Source organism: Doryrhamphus excisus, linkage group LG21 (assembly GCF_037039965.1).
Source record: "Doryrhamphus excisus strain RoL-2023G ecotype Guam linkage group LG21, RoL_Dexc_Guam_v1.1, whole genome shotgun sequence".
In the NCBI taxonomy this organism is placed as follows: Eukaryota; Metazoa; Chordata; class Actinopteri; order Syngnathiformes; family Syngnathidae; genus Doryrhamphus; species Doryrhamphus excisus.
The window spans coordinates 10,029,033-10,046,892 of record NC_136377.1 but is presented as its reverse complement, the minus strand read 5'-3'; the positions used below and the strand labels follow the sequence as shown (position 1 = coordinate 10,046,892).

The 17,860-nt window shown below is 42.7% G+C and overlaps 1 protein-coding gene across 1 annotated transcript in view; it reads right to left on the bottom strand.

Annotated features, from left to right (window-relative positions):
• Positions 1-17,182, bottom strand: part of tmem132e (transmembrane protein 132E) — a 110,995-nt gene extending 93,813 nt beyond the window's left edge. The window contains 2 exon segments of the mRNA XM_078787992.1: positions 13,596-14,550; positions 16,433-17,182. Coding sequence (XP_078644118.1) covers positions 13,596-14,550; positions 16,433-16,511 — 1,034 coding nt within the window. The 5' untranslated portion in view covers positions 16,512-17,182.
• Between the last annotated feature and the right edge of the window lie 678 nt (positions 17,183-17,860).

Genomic DNA, 17,860 nt, shown 5'->3' with positions numbered 1-17,860 from the left:
GTCAATGTCTGGTGTGACGTACAAATTACATATCAGACAACATTCACAGTTTGTTCTGTATGAAAGGCTATCAGTGACAGCATTGTAAAAGGAAATGAGTGGAGACCTTTTACAGGGTTGCCATTCTATACCAGCTTTGAGGTAGTATCAGTGACGGCAAGAGGTAAGACAGTGTCTGTGTAAGAGGGAGTAGCGCAAAGCCGGGAAAGGGCTGTTAGGTTTGTGTGTGAATTGCGAAGACGCTCACTTGACCTGGCAATTTTCCAGGGAGCATGAACGTTGTAACAGAGTTGAGGCGCTGCCTGTGTGATAAGGAACAGTGTAAAGCTGTGCCACTGTGTGAAAGGGCACACAGTGGCAGTAATATGTTGGTTCAGCAGTATTTGCTGGACAGTGATAGTTGCTTTCAACAGCGTTCACTTAGTCATTGGCTTCTGGACTCTGGTACGACTCTGACAAGCTTTGAAGGTGAAATATTGGCAAGATGATTGTATCAATTTCATTTGCTGCCATCAGTCAGCAATGTATTCGCGAATGACAGGGAACAAATTGTCACTTGAGGATGTCGTGAGTTGGCATAACTACAAAATATGCAAGATTCCGAGGGCAACAAAATGAAATTTGCTTGACGGAGATACTTCCCATAGAGCAACAAAGATAACACTTGCACCGACCCGCTTGATGAAAGCTACTTTAAATGCTTCCCACATCTAAGGTGCTGTTGAGTGCTCATGCATACTAATTTTAACTATGTTTGTTTTCTTGTAAACAAGAAGCAAAAAAATAAACACCACGGTTCATGGCTTGTGGGGGGGTGTAACAAATGCGTCCTGCTCTGCTGTGAGTCATGAGTTGGCGCTGGGAGTGATTGTAATTTAAAATCAGTACAACCTTCCTGGCGGCGGTGGCGGGCACCACGACTCTGCGGCCCACTCCTTCCCCCGAAATGAACAAAGAAGTAAAGATGAAAGGCAAGAAGGTTCTCATATGTGTGGTGTGCGTCACTGTGTGGGTGGGGTGGGGGGTGCATGGATAGGTGAGGAGGTCTGCACTAAATTATGCAACAGGGGAAGCCTGCAAATTGGATATACTGCTGATCTTCACTCGGTTCGCTGGATGTATGCTGGAACCTATCCCAGATTATTTCTAGCGAGAGGTGGGATACACCCTGGACTTTTACTTTATTTTAGTTTTATTTACTTGTAGGACAGTATTGGACAGTAGGACAATATGCCTGAAATGTCCAATATCAGCAAATCGTGCAAGATTTCTAGAGATAGAAATTGAGATAAGTTTACTTTATTCAGCATACAGTTTGGGTGGTCATGTATGTAAGCAACATGGTCACATTCGGACAGCACACCCATTATCAAATGAGTTAATAGTTGGAGCCCATCATACATATGTCATTCCTGCAGGAGATGCTGAGCCCACTGAAGTCAGCAATCTGCTCCACAACACAGCACTTCAGGAGCATTCAACGGCTGCAACCCCAGTATGGAAAAGTCAAATGCAACACTGCCGTTCTGGACTTTCTTGCAAAAGACTCTGAGAGATGACATCAACAAAAGAAGGAGAGCGAGAACAAAACGGGGAGATTTTTAAACCTTGAAATAATGCTTGTTGTTATTTCTATTTCATATGTATATTTGATACATTTTCTATTTTTATGTTACAGTGCTGGTTGTGAGCTCTTATTTATTCTAGTTGTTTTGCAATAAATGTCACTGTTTGTAAAAAATGTATGCATTTTATTAAAAAAAAAGGTGTTTTGAGGCAAGCCATATAATGTTGAAGTAATGTAGAAGTCTATGTACCTTACTCTAAGGTAAGAAACATTTATTGTGAAAATAGTGTGGCAAACAGATAAGAAATCAGTAAACATTTTTTCACACCACCATGTATATAGTATTCTGGGTACTCAGTGCCAGTGATGTCACATTAATGAGACATCAACCAGAGCATGTCCAACATGACATAGCAGGGAAAAAATGTCTCCTCCCACTCCGTGTGGAAGTGGTACATTTCTGGCTTCTTACTTTGTCTTCTTCCACACTCTGTTTGAAACACTTTTACATTCACAACAAGTAAATTGGAGAGGCTATTTATTATACTTAGCTCGGGAACTTGCTATGCTAGTTGCGGCCGTCATGTGTAAACGTGACTAAAGGTATACTATTTAATGTATACAGGGCTCAAATAATATAAAAACATATTTAGAAAATAATAAATAGGTTTTCTATACTCTAACCACAGGAGGGCTGCTTTTTGAACACTGAAATTGATGACCTATCAATACTGACAAAACACCACTAGATATATCACTCTGCTTTGGCAGGCGTCTTCAAATGGTGAGTGGTTTTACTTTATTTTAGCTTCATTATACATCAATTAACTTCTGACTTGTAGGACAACTGAGAATGTTCAAATGTGACTCTGGTCACTCCCTGGTCACTTGGACTGTCAGTAAATGACAGTATCACTTTGTTGTCTGTCAGGCCTCTTCAAATGGTGAGCAGTTTTACTTTATTATATTTTTATTATGTTCCAATTAATGTCTCTTTTTGACTTGTAAGAGTTAAGAAATATGCCTAAAATGAACCACAAGGTTTTGTTGTTTTTTCTAGCTACAATACACCATGAATTATCTATATCGCAACATATGTAATCGTGCGTAAAAGTGTGCTAGTTTACCGACAAAATCCTGGTGGAAATGAATTCTAGACCAATCATTTTCAAAAGGCATCACTCAACAATTTTTTGACAATTAAATTGCAAAGCCAATTTTTACTTTTACTTTTTAAGTTATTGAATATCCACCAATTATTTTCCTTTTTCTGCCTGCAGAAGTCATTCCACCGCAACGCAATCCATCTCTCAGGGGTCAGAACAGTGTATCCCTTGATCCTTGTGTACTGGATTTGAAGTAACGGCGGCGAAGAAAAGGCTCAGCCAAGGCGGCGAGGACATCATTAAAAACCCGAAAGACGAAGTCGTGCAAAAAAAGAAAAAGATGAAACCTCTCCACACCACCGCCTCCTTTTGAAGCCTGCAGCCCACTGGGCGGCAACAATCCTTCACGCTGCGTCTATCACTACATATCTCTTGGCAGGGGCTGTAAAATAGGATGTGAAAAAAGGAAGAGGAAGGAAGCAAGGGAGGGAGGATGGCAATAAAATGTCCATTGTGTCAGTCTGTGACAGCGTGAAGAAGGGAAATATGGCTTATCTTGTCCCTTAAACACCTTGAAGGTACTGGAGATAAACACGCGAGGCGATGGGCGGCGGGTTGTAGGGCAACTGGAGAGAACATCAAGGCACATAGAACGTCTTCGTTTGACTGAACATTATTGCACTCCCGTCATTGAAATGAAACCGCAATCTGTCATTACATAAAAAAACAGCAGTCACTCATTTATTTTGTGAATGCGGTTACGCAACACTCAATCAGTCACTTGAATAACTGCAAAAATATTGCATTGGTTTAATCTGCTCATCCCCCGTTCATCATTGGACTGCTGCCTTAGCTACGCATGCATTCACAGATTGACGTGCGTGTGTGTGAATCCATTTCTAAAGTAGCACCAGTTGCTGACAGCAACCAGAGTGATTGAAGCACCACGTGGAAAAAATACTGCACTTGAATGTGGTTTTTGTGATGTCGGCAAAGAGTGTCACTGCAGAGAGGAGTGAATGGAGTGTAGTTCATGAAGTTAATGTCAAAAATGTGTGCCAAAATGTGTGGCTCAGATTGCATGGATTTTCCATACGTGGATTTATACATGGATTTAGCATACAACACCATGAATATTTAGTTGTGTTATTAATACAGCTGTGTTGTTAATGCGATTTCATCACAAAATGTCTTTTTAGTATCCTTAGCTTCCTAGCAAAATGGCAACTGGTATATCAAAAATCAGCTACGTTGCCCATCTATGATTTTATCAGCGATGGACTCTCGACAATGTTAACACAAATCCCATTTTTATGATTTTACAATGATAGTTTTACATGCATAAAACTAGCGTAAATGCATCTAAATTACAAATGAAAGGTATAAGTGAACATTTAGGGTCACTTTTACCTTCGCCGAAGGCGTAACTCTTCCCAAAGATAGCGTGGCTGCAAGATCACCATCTTCCTATTTTACTTTTCATGAATTCAATAGTTTCTCACTTTCTTTATGTATTGAATTTGAGACATAACTCATGACAAAACAGGAAGGTGGTGTGAAAAGGATGGTGTGATCTTGCCGCCTATTGTGCTTTTTCCACTTTTCTGACATATAAATGTCGTTAGAATGTTGTATTCTCGCGTTAAACTATGCCAAAGTTTCAGATCATGAGGTTTGCGCATTTGGAAGTAAGTCCTGAAAGAAGCTTTAAGTTTTTTCCTTATGTGGGTGGGCCCATCTAATCACAGAGGAGGAAGGCCGTGGGTGGAATAAATCAAAACAGACTGTTTTGGAAATCCGAGCTGGAATAGGTGCACATTCTGGAAGATCTCCAAAGCTTTCTGTGCAGGTTATCCACAACTCAATACAAAGGGCCACAAATTAGCATAACAGGTCCCCTTTAACACTGTATAGAGGAAGCCATGGCATGTTCGACATGATAAATTGAAGAAAAAAAAACATTACGTATGGAACTGGTAAGTTTTTCACTTCTTCCTTTGTCTTTCGTCCCCACTCCCTTTGAATCCCTTTGAATAAGTTGACGCTACGTAGTTAGCTCGGTATCATGCTAATGTTTAAAGCGGCGGTTGTTTTGTGTTCTTGCAGTGATCCTGTAGCCTGCGCCTGTGTTCTATGCTCAAGCCAAAAAAATGTAATTTATGAATATTGAATCCCACTTGGTGGAAAGTCACTTCTCATGGTTGGGTCTGGAACCAATTCACTGCAGTGTTAGTATATAGTAAGGGTGCAACGATAAGGCCAAGATAAGCTTGCACAATCAAATGGAAAAAAGTGTTTTGTTTTGTACCATTTACTTTGTCCTCTTCGAAAAAACACACACTTAGACAACCAATAGACACAGAGAAGAAGTAGGAGGAAAAAATAGCAAGATGTCAATGTGGGCTGTGATGCATGCGATGGACTTCACAACCCTCACTGTTGACATGCCATTCAATAGACGTCGTTTCAACTTCCTGTTATGCTGTCATGTTTCAACCTTTTCTGATAAAACCAGCATTACCAGTCATTAAAGAATGCAAAGTGATATCTTTATTAAGAGCATCACAAGGCTCCAATGCAATTAACCCAGGCCCAATTATTTCATTGAAGTATGATTAAGTCATTAATTGGACGTACTTAGAACAGCCGCTATTACCTACAGTATTTAATGAATAGCTTCACACTTAGAATTGGATATGGAGGCGTTTTTTATCACCTTCCACACAAACTTGAGAAGTCCCTTTTTAAACGGTGTTTTGTTTTTCTTATGAGCACCAAATGTGAGAAATGTCCATCATCTGCCTCACTTTTTGGCTCCATTCGTGAGAGACGAGACACTCAAATGCTCGCTTTTCAAGTTTTTCATGTAGGAAAACCTCCCTCCTTGTGGACACGACAGTATCCTAGCTATATGAGCCTGTCACATATCCACCACTTAATGGACGACAACAACAAAAGGGTGTGTGTGTGGGGGGGACATCTTAAAATAAAGCTCAGAGATCTGGCAAATATCATCAGTCACGTGGGAGCTGTAAGACTGATCACATTAGCCACATTTACATGGACCCAAATATTCTAATTCCATTGGGGTTATTTGCTCAAACGGAAAGAATGTAACCCTTGTATACACCTCATTCCGAAAGAAAAGTGCCAATCCGAATGAATATATAATGGGATTTCCCAGGGGTGGAATATTCCTTTCCCCAGTCCGATTGGGGTATCTTGTACCCGCTCAATCGGAAAGTTGTCAGACTGCGTTCTTCTTCGTGGTGTTTTTCTTCTTCTGTTGCTTATTGGCGGTTGGCAAGCAGCTTTCGTGTGCATTAGCGCCATCTGTGGAACAGAATCTAAACCCTTCTATACACAATTTTATCTTTTTCTTTTATCTTTTCCTGTTCCGGGTGCGTTCTTTCAGCAAAAAAATATGACGTAACACGCAGCTTGAGATGTTCTTCAATTTTAAAAAATGGAGGCGTGCAATGGGCACTGGACTGCTGCGGAAAGTTTTTGATTCAAACTAAATTTCAAGACTGGACAAAGGAAAAACTGGCAATACAGAGTTATTCCAACAACTGAAAGAAAAACTTGAGGAAGTCGGTACCACGTGATGTTGATGTTTACGCTTTATTGTGCATGCCCCATTGACCATGCTGGTTGATTATAGCGACGCATGTAGACAAGAGATTGGAATATTCCTTTCCATGGATGCCATTGCTTTGGGAAAGGTCATTCGAAAAAGATTCCATTCAGAAAGAGAAAAACTCCTTGTGTAAACGTGGCTATTGTTTAAGCTAGCGTGATGTTGCTGTATGAGTATAATGATAGCACTTAGCTAACGTTTGTGTCCCACTCCTCCTGTCCCACTCCTTAATGTTATGTTGTTGTATGATACCATGTACGGTAAATCCCTTGTTCATTGCAGTCAATTGGTTCAAGACCGTGACAAGTGAATTTCCACAAATATTTTCATAGAGAACAGAAAACCTGCTTACCACCTCCTAAATACGTTTTTTAACGTTAATAGAGCCATCTAGACATGAAATAGAGCACACTGTTAGACTCTTATTACCCAATACAGGAGACATAATAATAAAAAATAAGACATCTCAGTCAAACTCACGTCTGCACTGACACGGATTACTGAAATTTTAAGTGATGTGATGTTTTTCTTAATTTTTCTCAAGCTAGTGTGCCTCCTCCCGAAGTGCTCCACTGCCCAAAGGTTTCAACCCATTTTTGTCTGTTTTTCTCAAGTTCCCGATACTCAAAACTTTTTTTGTGTGTGTTTTTCAAGAAGCTGTGCATCCCCCAAATATGCCTTGGTGGCCAAACGTTTAAAGAAGCCGCTGTGCCTGTACCGTAGTCCCGTGGCACCATAAGGTTTAATAATTTTGTTTCTTTATTTTCTCATGCTGCTGTACCTCCCCCTCAGGTCCTTTGGTGCCTGCTTACTGTGCTCTCATGTGTCACCCTCTTTGGCACCCAGTGCTCGTTCGGTGTCCTTAAGCCTCCTAAGACCCTGTGAATACTTCATGGGCCACCCCGGGGGCTGTAGAGTCCCTCCAGTTTCCAAGGTGACTAAGCACATCGCAAAAGAATGCGAGCCACTATGCACCTCAGCATGTCTACAATAACGCACATTGTCGAACTAAGGACAAAACTGGCAGGGACGTATTTGGCCTGGAATGACCTCAGAGCTGTGAACAGACTTGGGGTTAAGCTACTTACGAACACCTTTGATAACCGCTGGGTAAGTCTCCATTTGATGCCTGGAAAGTACACTGCACAGTCAGGGTACTGTAGCTTGTGGCTATACACATCATCACCATAACAATAATCACTTCATAAGCAGTAAAAATGGAAGCCTCGTCCGTTGTAAGACAGCTCACAGATGGTGCTAACAGAAACTGGGGGGAAGGTGGTTTGAAAGCTCGTGTCGAGCCACATGGCGGAAAATGGCGAACGCTCATCGCTAAAATATGTTTTTTAACGATGTGACAGACTGTGAAGCAGCAACAGACGACCTTGTGTCACTTTATATGGATGATCCCATCCCGTCCCCATAGGATGATCTTGATTCAGCCATATGCCGGATTGAACTTGCAGAGGAACGGTGCAAATCAGGTCCCCGGGTTGGCAAATACAAAGCTTTTATCAGAGTGGACTATGGTAACATCTGCTTTAATGGAGTGATTGGAGGTTGTTTGGAGAGCTGCGACGATTTCCTTCGTCATCCATGAAAGCAGACCTTATTATCTTTCAGTTTCGTGGAAACAAGATAGCCGCACACATCAGTTTTGACTTTGGAAAAGAGCAATCAACATTTTTGCCCCTTTCTGATATGCAAAGCATAGCAAAGCAAATCACTGCAGAGATGTTTAACCAGAGCGTGTGTAAAGTATGGTATCCAGGAGCTCCAGATCAGACGGTGTTCTGTTTTTTCTCAACCATAAGGTGACAAATTCAGAAAAGTCCTGCATAGAACATTAGCAGTCAATAACTGCATCAAACCTGATCACTATGCATTCCCACATATTATCAACAAATAAGTAAAATAAGTAAAATAGGTGAAAGGAAGAATACAGTATAGTAGTTCCACTACGCAGCGTGGAAGAAAGTTAGATGATGCGTTCAACCAAAGGGGGACAGGCAGGCAACAAAAAACATAAACATGTCAAAACTGAGGGATTTCTGACTGTACTATATTATATTTTTGCATACAAAAATAGCCCATACTTCCAACATTGATATCCCTTTACATAAATTAATTTGTTCATATTCTATATAGCTTATCCTCACTAGGGTCACGAGAATGCTGGAGCCTATCCTATGGGCGAGAGGCGGGGTACACCCTGGACTGGTGGCCAGCCAATCACAGGGCACATATAGACAAACAACCATTCACACTTGCATTCATACCTATGGACAATTTGGAGTGGCCAATTAACCTAGCATGTTTTTGGAATGTGGGAGGAAACCGGAGGGAGAACATGCAAACTTCACACAGCGATGCCCTGGCGGAGAATCAAACCCTTGCTATGTGGCCTGCGCATGTTTGCATGCAATTTGATGTAGTTATTTACAAATGTGTTTTTTCGTCATTTTAAGTGCATTTTTTCATCATTGCCCCTGAAAGTTGTCCGTGGCTCAGTTCTGCCTTGCCCATGGAATGGTGGTTGAGGAACCCTGATATAGAGCATGTGTGAAACTCAAGGCCCAGGGGCCAGATGGGGCCCACCACACCATTTTATGTGGCTGGCAAAAGCCTGGGAATAATGTGTGTCAACAATTCATAATGTACATAATGTGTGTCAATAATGCACTTAACATTTGTCCTTGCAAATGTACCGGTACTCATTCTTTCACAGAAAAATCTCACCGTCATGGCAACTAAATATGACAGAGGGCTTCTCTAATAGAGACCCAGTGAGGGGTTAGGTTTACAGGGTAAAGGACAGAGGGTAATTGCCTGAACGTGCACACAAAGGTGCATTTGTGCATTTGTTGGGAAAAGAAGCAGCAGCAGCTATGATATTCCACGTGTCCCAGGAAGGGTCTCCATCAGCTGCTTGGCATGCATCGTCCAGAATAACAAGGCAAAGACCTTCAGGGGCTAAATTGCAAGAAATGGCAAGGCGAAGGGACACTCAATAGGAAGGAAGATTCTGATGCATCTTTTAAGACTCCGTAGTTGTTGCATCTTTAATCGCCTTCCTAGAACAGCTTCAGAGCTCAAGGAGCCCCCCCTCCCAATGAGTGGAGTCACTCAGGATGGGGTTTAGTCTCTCTGTCCGTTCTCCTTTCAACTCAACGGGGTTATCGCTCCTCGTTTTCATCCCTGCAAGGGGGACGTGCAGGCACGGTGGCGGTTAGCTAAATGTTTCAACAGGGGAGGGACATGTGACAAGGCCTCAACCGTGTTCTACAAGAAGATACCCTCTGTCTGATTTCATGACATTCAGGAGCTCTGTATCACTAACTCAACATGACGAGGGGGGGATGAAGGGCATGGAAATGTTGGTCCAACAGTGTGAAGACGCATGCTTGGGATTCTTGGGAGGGGGAGGATGGGGTCGGAACACTGATAATGAATGGTTGACATGGATGCCAACAAGATGTGGAAATAACTTTCCAAACCACACCTGACAGAAAAAGAATGGATTTTGGCTTTTTTTTTTTACTTACACTCAACCAAACATCGTACCACATAAATACTTATTTACACACAGTTACTGTGCCTTACATGTCGTCCTATGGTGCTCTACGATTAAAAAATGCTTCTCTTTATTTTGGTCAAGCTGCTGTGGCTCTCCCCAAGTCTTCCCGGGCCTTAACTTTAAATGTGTTCTGAGTTTTTCTCAAGCGGCTGCACCGTTCCTGTCGTTCTCTGATTTAAAAACTTTGTCAATCAAGCTCCTGACGTTCTCTGGTTTAAGAATATGTGTTTTCTTTATTTTTCTTTACTTTTCCTGAAGCTGCTATGCCTCCCACTTCAGACCTCTTATGTCCAAATGTTAAACAAATTATGTTGTCTTTATTTTTCTGAAGCTGCAGTCCTTAAGTGCTCTTACGCCTGAAGGTTACATTTTTTCCCTTTATTGTGATGTTGCCAGTCTGATGTTGTCTGTGATGTACTATCGGTCCTCTGCATTTTCAAAAATAGATTTTCTGCAGCTGCTTCAAATACTTCTTTCTTGATTTCTATGATTTGTCAAGTTGCTGTGTGTGTGCCCACTGTTGTATGGCTGGAGAGTTGGATTGTTTTTGCAGGTCTTATCATCGGTTGAAATGAATGGCCTCCATATGGAAAGCAGCATTACTCAGCATGTTATCACAGTTGCAGTGCTGCGAATGTCAATGAACTGTTTGTTTACACGTTTGAAGACTACACACATTTTCCATTAAACAGTGTGGCCGACACACGCACCCCACTGTTGATTTTCACTCATTTGGGTCTTAAGTTTCCCCCTCTTAAGTTTTTTATTGTTGGAATAAATCAGCATTAATGCAGCGTGTCTGCAGGGAGAAACAATACTGGTTTTCTGCAGACGCTTAATGAGTCGTTCAGGCTTAATAATTATTCAGCAAATCTCTGAGTTTAAGTCCGTAAGAGATTATGCTAAGATTACAATAATGTGTGTGCAGACTGTTTCATCATCCTTCATACGTTAGTGGGTAATTCCACCCGCCTCTTCATAACAGTCTTCCAGCCACTAAACTATCCAACTGCAAATATCACAGTGGGGACAAGGAAAAACTTCAATAAATAGAAAGCAAGGAGGAATTAGTTTAGCTCCCCCTGGTCCATTTCCACACTGGAGTCAAAGTGGGACATTTAATTTGCTGTTTATCAGAATAAGACGATACTGGCGTGTTGAGATCGGGTTCTAACGCCAGAGAATATAAAAAACACAGCATCAAGGAATGGCGCCTGATGAGATGATGCTAACGATCGACGCATAAAATCTAGTTTTACAGTAGCGAGTAAACTGACACAGTAGAAACTTTACCGCCACCTGCCAACGTTACTACTACTACTACTACAATTACTACTCCAGACTATTACCTTTGAAATACCAACCTACCTAAGCAAATGCAAGCTTGGGAGCCATATACTAGGGATGTCATTCATCGCAATTAATCACATTTTGTCCATAATTAACTCAATTAATCAGAGAGAAACATTTTTATCAATAATAAGTAGGGATATAAATCTCTTTGTGGTAAAAGATTCGATACGCATCTACATACTAGGGGTGCAACAATACACTAAATTCACGTTTCAGTTTGTTTCCATACATTCATGTTATGGGTTAATACTAAGGATCGACCGATACATCGGCCGATATTTGCCTCCTTGCCTTGAATCGAGGGTTCGCCGAAATATTTTCCACCGTATGATTTACAGACAGGCATCCACCGGGCAGCTTTGTGTTACCGCAGGACCCTGCAACACACGCAGTCTGGGCACCCCTCCGCCACATCATAACAAGGGTACGTTTTCAACTTCTAATTAGCCTCTAACAGTTAGGCTTAGTTGAAATATTGTCACCTGCTATAAAATAGGAAACATGAATACCAAGTAAAAGTATGTTTGCGTTTTACACCATACACAACCCATCACATTTCACTGGGTGACCGCGAGGCATAACAGTTTAAGTCATGGTGTGACAACAAGAAATCCCCAAAACATCACATACCAATGCAACAGATGAATAAAAGCACTCTCACTAGTTGAGCAGACCAAGAATGAACAACTATGCAACTTTAACTACAAACTGACCAACTATTTGCACCAACGGTGCCACAAAGCACGCTGGGAACCAGGAAGTGCTCCCAGCGACGCTACAATATAGTTTAGTTTGTGGGTGTGAAAAGCAGGAATGCTGCTGAATGCTTCATCTTTAAAAGTGCCTACCATTGGAATTAGGGAGCTGTTGATGTAGTTGGAGGCTAATATGTACAGCTGTTACCAACACGGCTTTAATGGCAACCTTGGCAATTCAGTCCCATGGTGTTTGGAGGACTTTCATTCAGCCAACGCCGGGCTCAGGTTAAATGCGTGTCGTGTTATGCGTGTGCGATCTCTCCGAGTATGCACACACACACACACACACAGAAGGAATTGGAGCAGCCATGTCTGCTATCAGAGGTCTTTAGCGTGCACAACACGAACTTTAATGATGAGAGAAATGTTTTACGTATATATCGTATTAAATTGTGTCAGTGGAGGCAGGTGGGGGGGGGGGATGCGCGTCACACTGTGGAGGAGCAGTCATCACATCGATGCTAGAAAAAACTTCAACTACGACAGAAATTTTGTTTACACATGGTTGAATATTTATTCCTTTTAAAGTTGATAATGCTGTTTAAATGTGTGTTTAAGAAAGCTGAATTCTACTGTGTTTACATTTCAATAAATATTTGTTTAAACTTGAGACCTATAATATTTGTTATCATTGTCATTTTTTCATATAAATTGAGGGAGCAAAAGCAGTATAGGCCACAAACATCAGCCCAAGCAAAATTGGCCATCGGCTAAGGGTGATGGAAAAAACCCCACAATCGATCCCTAGTTAATACTTTTTCAATACTTGTAATAATAAGTGTTATTGAAATTGCCAAGAAACAGCAATGGAATCGATGCTGTAGTTTCAATCTATCAGTTTCAGCAGCCAGCCTTGGTGAGGAATAACACAGTGATCTGGGAGCACTAAAGTGGCAACCAGAAGTGTGCCGCTGTGTTACATATTGTTCGATACACATGTGTACCAAACCGGGACCCCTGTATTGAACAGTTTGATAGAGATACACATAAGATACGATTCAACAGTGAAGTGAATGTCTATGCTCTCTACCTAGAGGACAAGTTGTTGAATTCCAATTCCATCAACTTGTGAATAAAATTGTCAAAATTCCAGAAGGAGATACCGTTTTTGGCTCACACTGCGATCTCAAGTGTCGTCACAAACACACATTTAAAGTTGTTCCAAAGAAAAGTGCGACCTGCATTCTGTGTCCAAAAAGCAAATAACTACGAAGGCAGTGTATCTGGCCAGGAACACTTTCCATATCTGATACCTAGGATGCTGTAATAATGAAAAAGATGGGAACACAGAGAACTCGTGATGTGATGTTGCAGTGAGGAATAGTGGAACGGTGAAAGGTTGAGAAAAAACATGCTTTTGTAGATCATTATCATTTTAAATATGATTTTTGTACGGTAACATAGTGAAATGCTATGACAGGATTGTTACGTATGTTTCACCCTGTATCGCAAAACTTTGCATCATGAGTTATTTTCTTCATAAATAATGGGGTCATTTTCATCAATTCTTGATTTCAGTCACGTTCAACACGTCTGCTAATCAAATGTGACATTCAGGCAGGAAACAGAAAGGAAGAAATGAAGTACTACTAACTTGAGAGTGAACTGTTCCACGGTGGAGTTGGGCATCAAGTACAAGAAAATCTTGAGCGTCTCTCCAGGCTTGAGAGGCTTCTCTGGCAGCCTGAGGAACATGTTCTTGTCCAGCTGCTTGTCCACCAGCAGCTGCTCCTGACTGGCCTGATACAGGCTGATGCTGCCGATGCGCAGCAGGGGGTGCTGCGACAGAGGCTCCCCCCTGGGCCCAGCGCCGGCCCTGTGGCCCGAGGTCTCCCCACATTCGCCCTCCACGTCTGGCTCGTGCAGTGTGTAGTAGAGCTCTGTCTGGAGGGTCTCACTGGTGAGCCCATCCAAGAGTCCATCCCCAGAGCCTTTCCGGCGGCCCAGGGGGGCCACGTTGGTGTTAAACCAGGACGGCGGCAGCTCCAGTTGGGCCAAGCACTGTGCCAGGTTGCCTTTCATGCGGCAGGATGTTTTAATCTCCCGCACGTCTCGGAAGGCATGCAGGCGGACACACGGCAGCTTGTCCTGTGCCTTGAAGTCGTCCCAGTCCCGGCCGGCGATGTAGAAAAACACCTGCACCATCGGGTTGTTGGAGAACACCCTCGACTGCACAATGAAGGCTCGTACCTTCCAGTTGACTGTCAGCTGGCCAGGAATTTCCAGTGGACTGGTTGGCTGGAGCAACTCCTTAGACAGCGCCTGGTCTCGGGCAAAAGGCCCAAAGCTGATGTTGATGGCGGGGAGGTCTTTTGTCTGAAAAACCACAAAACTCTCCGAGCGCTGCAGAGGGTGTCCGATGCTGGGAGCGCTGCTGGAACGCACATTCTGTCCGGAGACCTGGGCCTCGCGCAGAAAGAAGGCGAGCTGTGCATTGGACATTTTGAAGTTGGCCGGCAGGTAGACGCTGGGGGGCAAAGGACTGGCTGTCACCGCCGAGGAGCTGAGGAGGGCATCGGAACTGGTCGGGGAGACTTTCCCTGCAAGAGCTGCAAAAAGATTAAAAAAAACAAATAAATAACTCCAAGCATTTATCGTTTTTTTCAAGGCTCATCCTATTCAAGGTCACACAGGGGGGAGGGGGGTGCTGGCTGGCATATGACGACGGACTCGTGATTCTGAACTGAATTCAGAAAAACACATGGACATGGAATACCCAGACGAGGGATATTTGCTTTTATGTTTGTTATTGTCATGGCTGCTACCTGACACCATGATTCCAGTGGGGATCAGTAAAGTCACCTAACTTCCTGGCTTAAAAGAAGCAATCTCAACCACTGAGCCACTGTTCCAGTACATTCCATGTAGTTCATAGTGAAGGCAAAAATGACAAAATGAACAAAGAAGCAGCAAGTTACACAGCACACTTCAATGAAAAGCAGCCAAACCGCACTCAAATCCAAAGTGTGTTGCCATAACAAAAACCTATCGACCCGCTATCAATCATCAGTACCTGCTAGTTTTGTGATTGGTGTGGGAGAAAAGGGCCCAAAGCTGTGGCATCTTTTTAATTTGCATACTTTATTTAACTACATCTATTTTACCGTGTGCCGTTTTTAGGGGGAAAATAAGGGATAAAAATGTAACAAAGGAATATAAATGTATTATGGTAATACGATAGGAATACTTTGACAATCTGAAATACATGTTAGATTAAGTGGGGCTATTACAAGGAGGCCAAGAGAATGAAAAATATTGTGGATAAATATATAAATATTTGAGTAACAATTTATACGTAATTTCTGTAAATAAATTAAGCAATAACTTCCATCCATCAATTTCTATACCGCTTACCCTCACTAAGGTCGCGGGTATGCTGGAGCCTATCCCAGCTGTCTTCGGGTGAGAGGCGGGGTACACCCTGGACTGGTGGCCAGCCAATCACAGGGCACATATAGACAAACAACCATTCACACTCACATTCATACCTATGGACAATTTGGAGTCGCCTATTAACCCAACATGCATGTTTTGTGTTAAGTATTAACACAAAACACATTTTTATATGCATTGTAGTCCGTTATAATTGTTGTTCACTTTATTTTAAACTTCAGCAGCAGGTGCAATCATCATTATACACACTGGCCCCGCCTCACTGTCACGTGTCCTGCTCAAACCATTCCCCCTGCGACCAAGAAACCTTGACATTAAAATCCTATGGAAGTGACATTACCTTCCTACTTTGTACTATGAGTTTTTTCTTGAATTTAATAGTGTTTCTCACCTTCTTTATAAAGTTCTGGCATTTTTACCAGCCGTTCACTTAAAAAAAGCACTGATTCCTCTAACACTCCATAATAGGCAGTGCACTTGAACGCCTCTTAGATACATGGCGCAGTGCTTCATAGAAGGAAGGAAGGAGACGAATGTTCATTATTGTGTGTGTTATTTGAACAAATAAACCACACACACACACAATAAAGATGCTAAAAGGATTCTCTGGCTGGAATCTATCCATAGAGCCCCAACTGTAAAAGAATGGCTACCCATTCTTAAGTCAGCAGCAGGTGGATGCTTTGTTTGGCCACTCCGCTAGTTTGTTCGTCTGTACCAAAACCGAGGCAGTACACGAAAAGGCAGACAGATCTGTCGCAATTATTTTGTATATAATACTGAATTCTATTATGAGAAGATACGTTCCACTACAGTTGCAATTACAAAAGCCACTCAAGTAATGAAAGAGTTATTGTTGGCAGCTTGACCTGATGGAGCAATAAAACAGCATTCCGGGCAACCCCATTTGCAGCCGTGACCCGAACGTGAAAGCACCGACCAGCACCGACCACGACATGCTAATCAACAGCGCCAACACAGCCTCCACATGCACAGCATACACATAGAATCAAGTCAAAGAAGAAATAAGAGACATACTTATCAAAATGACCCAAAGCTGAGCACAGAAACGAAATTTCTTGACCCCATAGTCCAAACCCGAGATTAAAAGTCCCATATTCCAAATGGTGTTACTCTTGCATCCTTTGCGGTCCGAATGATCCCAAAGTTTGGCTTCACTATGACGCTCTTTGTTGACTTCTAGTTTCTTCTTCTCTTGGCTCCTGTTGCAGGCTAACAAAAGGTTTTCCACCGCACTCTTTGAACTTGTCTAATTCCCTGTGACTTTAAAATCCCAGTTTAGGAGGCTGTGTTTGTGTGTGTTGCAGCTCCACGTCACACGCATTACAACACATCCAGCCGGCCGGCGTGCACACGGCTAGCTCCTCTCTTCCCCGGCTAACTGCTCTCTGCTCCGGGATTGGCGCCGGGAGTCGGGATCCACCCCGCTTGGCGGTGGGCGCTACAGACAAAGCAGTGGACGCCGCCCCATCTCCGCCACACCTCTTCTGCTAGAATCACTGCACGCACACGCACGCGCACGGGGGAGCATACGGAATAACACTCAATCCACGCGCTCCCTCTGGACGTGTTCAGACAGACTTGGTGAGGCGGGGATGGATGTGTTGCTTGAGCGCCTTCAGGCAGTGAAAGAGTAGAAGAAGAAGAAGAAGAAGGAGCAGGAGGGAGGGATTAGGTAAAGATTATTGATGAATTAGCCTGGCTCTCCTTCCTTTCTCCTCCCTCCTCCCCATTTGAACCCCATGAGAAATCCATAAGAATGGAGGGATGTCGCTCCTGAAGGGAAGAAAGAGGGGGAAGGGAGGAGCTGGCCTGCTTGGAATTCTCATAATAAAAGAAGAAAGGATGGGGGGGGGGGCGTGAAAGTGAGAGGCAACAAAAGAAGAAGAAGTGGAAGCAACAACATCCCACTCGTACAAATGAGCAGTGGAGGATAATGATGCCAGAGGCTACTTAGTGGCTGCAGAGTATTTATCGACCACCCCAAAGCTCTCCCATTTTTGCCAGAATGTCTCTTGTCTTAATCAGCTCTAAAAGACAGATTGAAATTGCCAGCTTGTACACTAACAGATGCTGCGTCCAAGTAAATAAACAACTTCACTCTTTTGGGAAGACGTTCAACAAGAAGATGATGGCCCAAATCACAGCAGCAAGAACCATATCACGGCCCGTCCGTCACACTTTGAGGAAGGAATGTTCTTATGACAATCCACGTTTCTCATCTTATTCACTTTGCAACTTATTGCTTCACATTTATTTTCAAGTTCACTTTTCAGCCAAATCACAGCACTGAGAAGCATATCATGCAATCTCTTCAGTCAAGAATGTTATCACGATGATCCACATTTCTCCTCTTTAATCAGCTCTTTAAAAAAGATACATATTCACTTTGCGATCTTGAGGCTTCAGAATTGCAGGTTCTTTCATATGCACTGCCGTCCATGA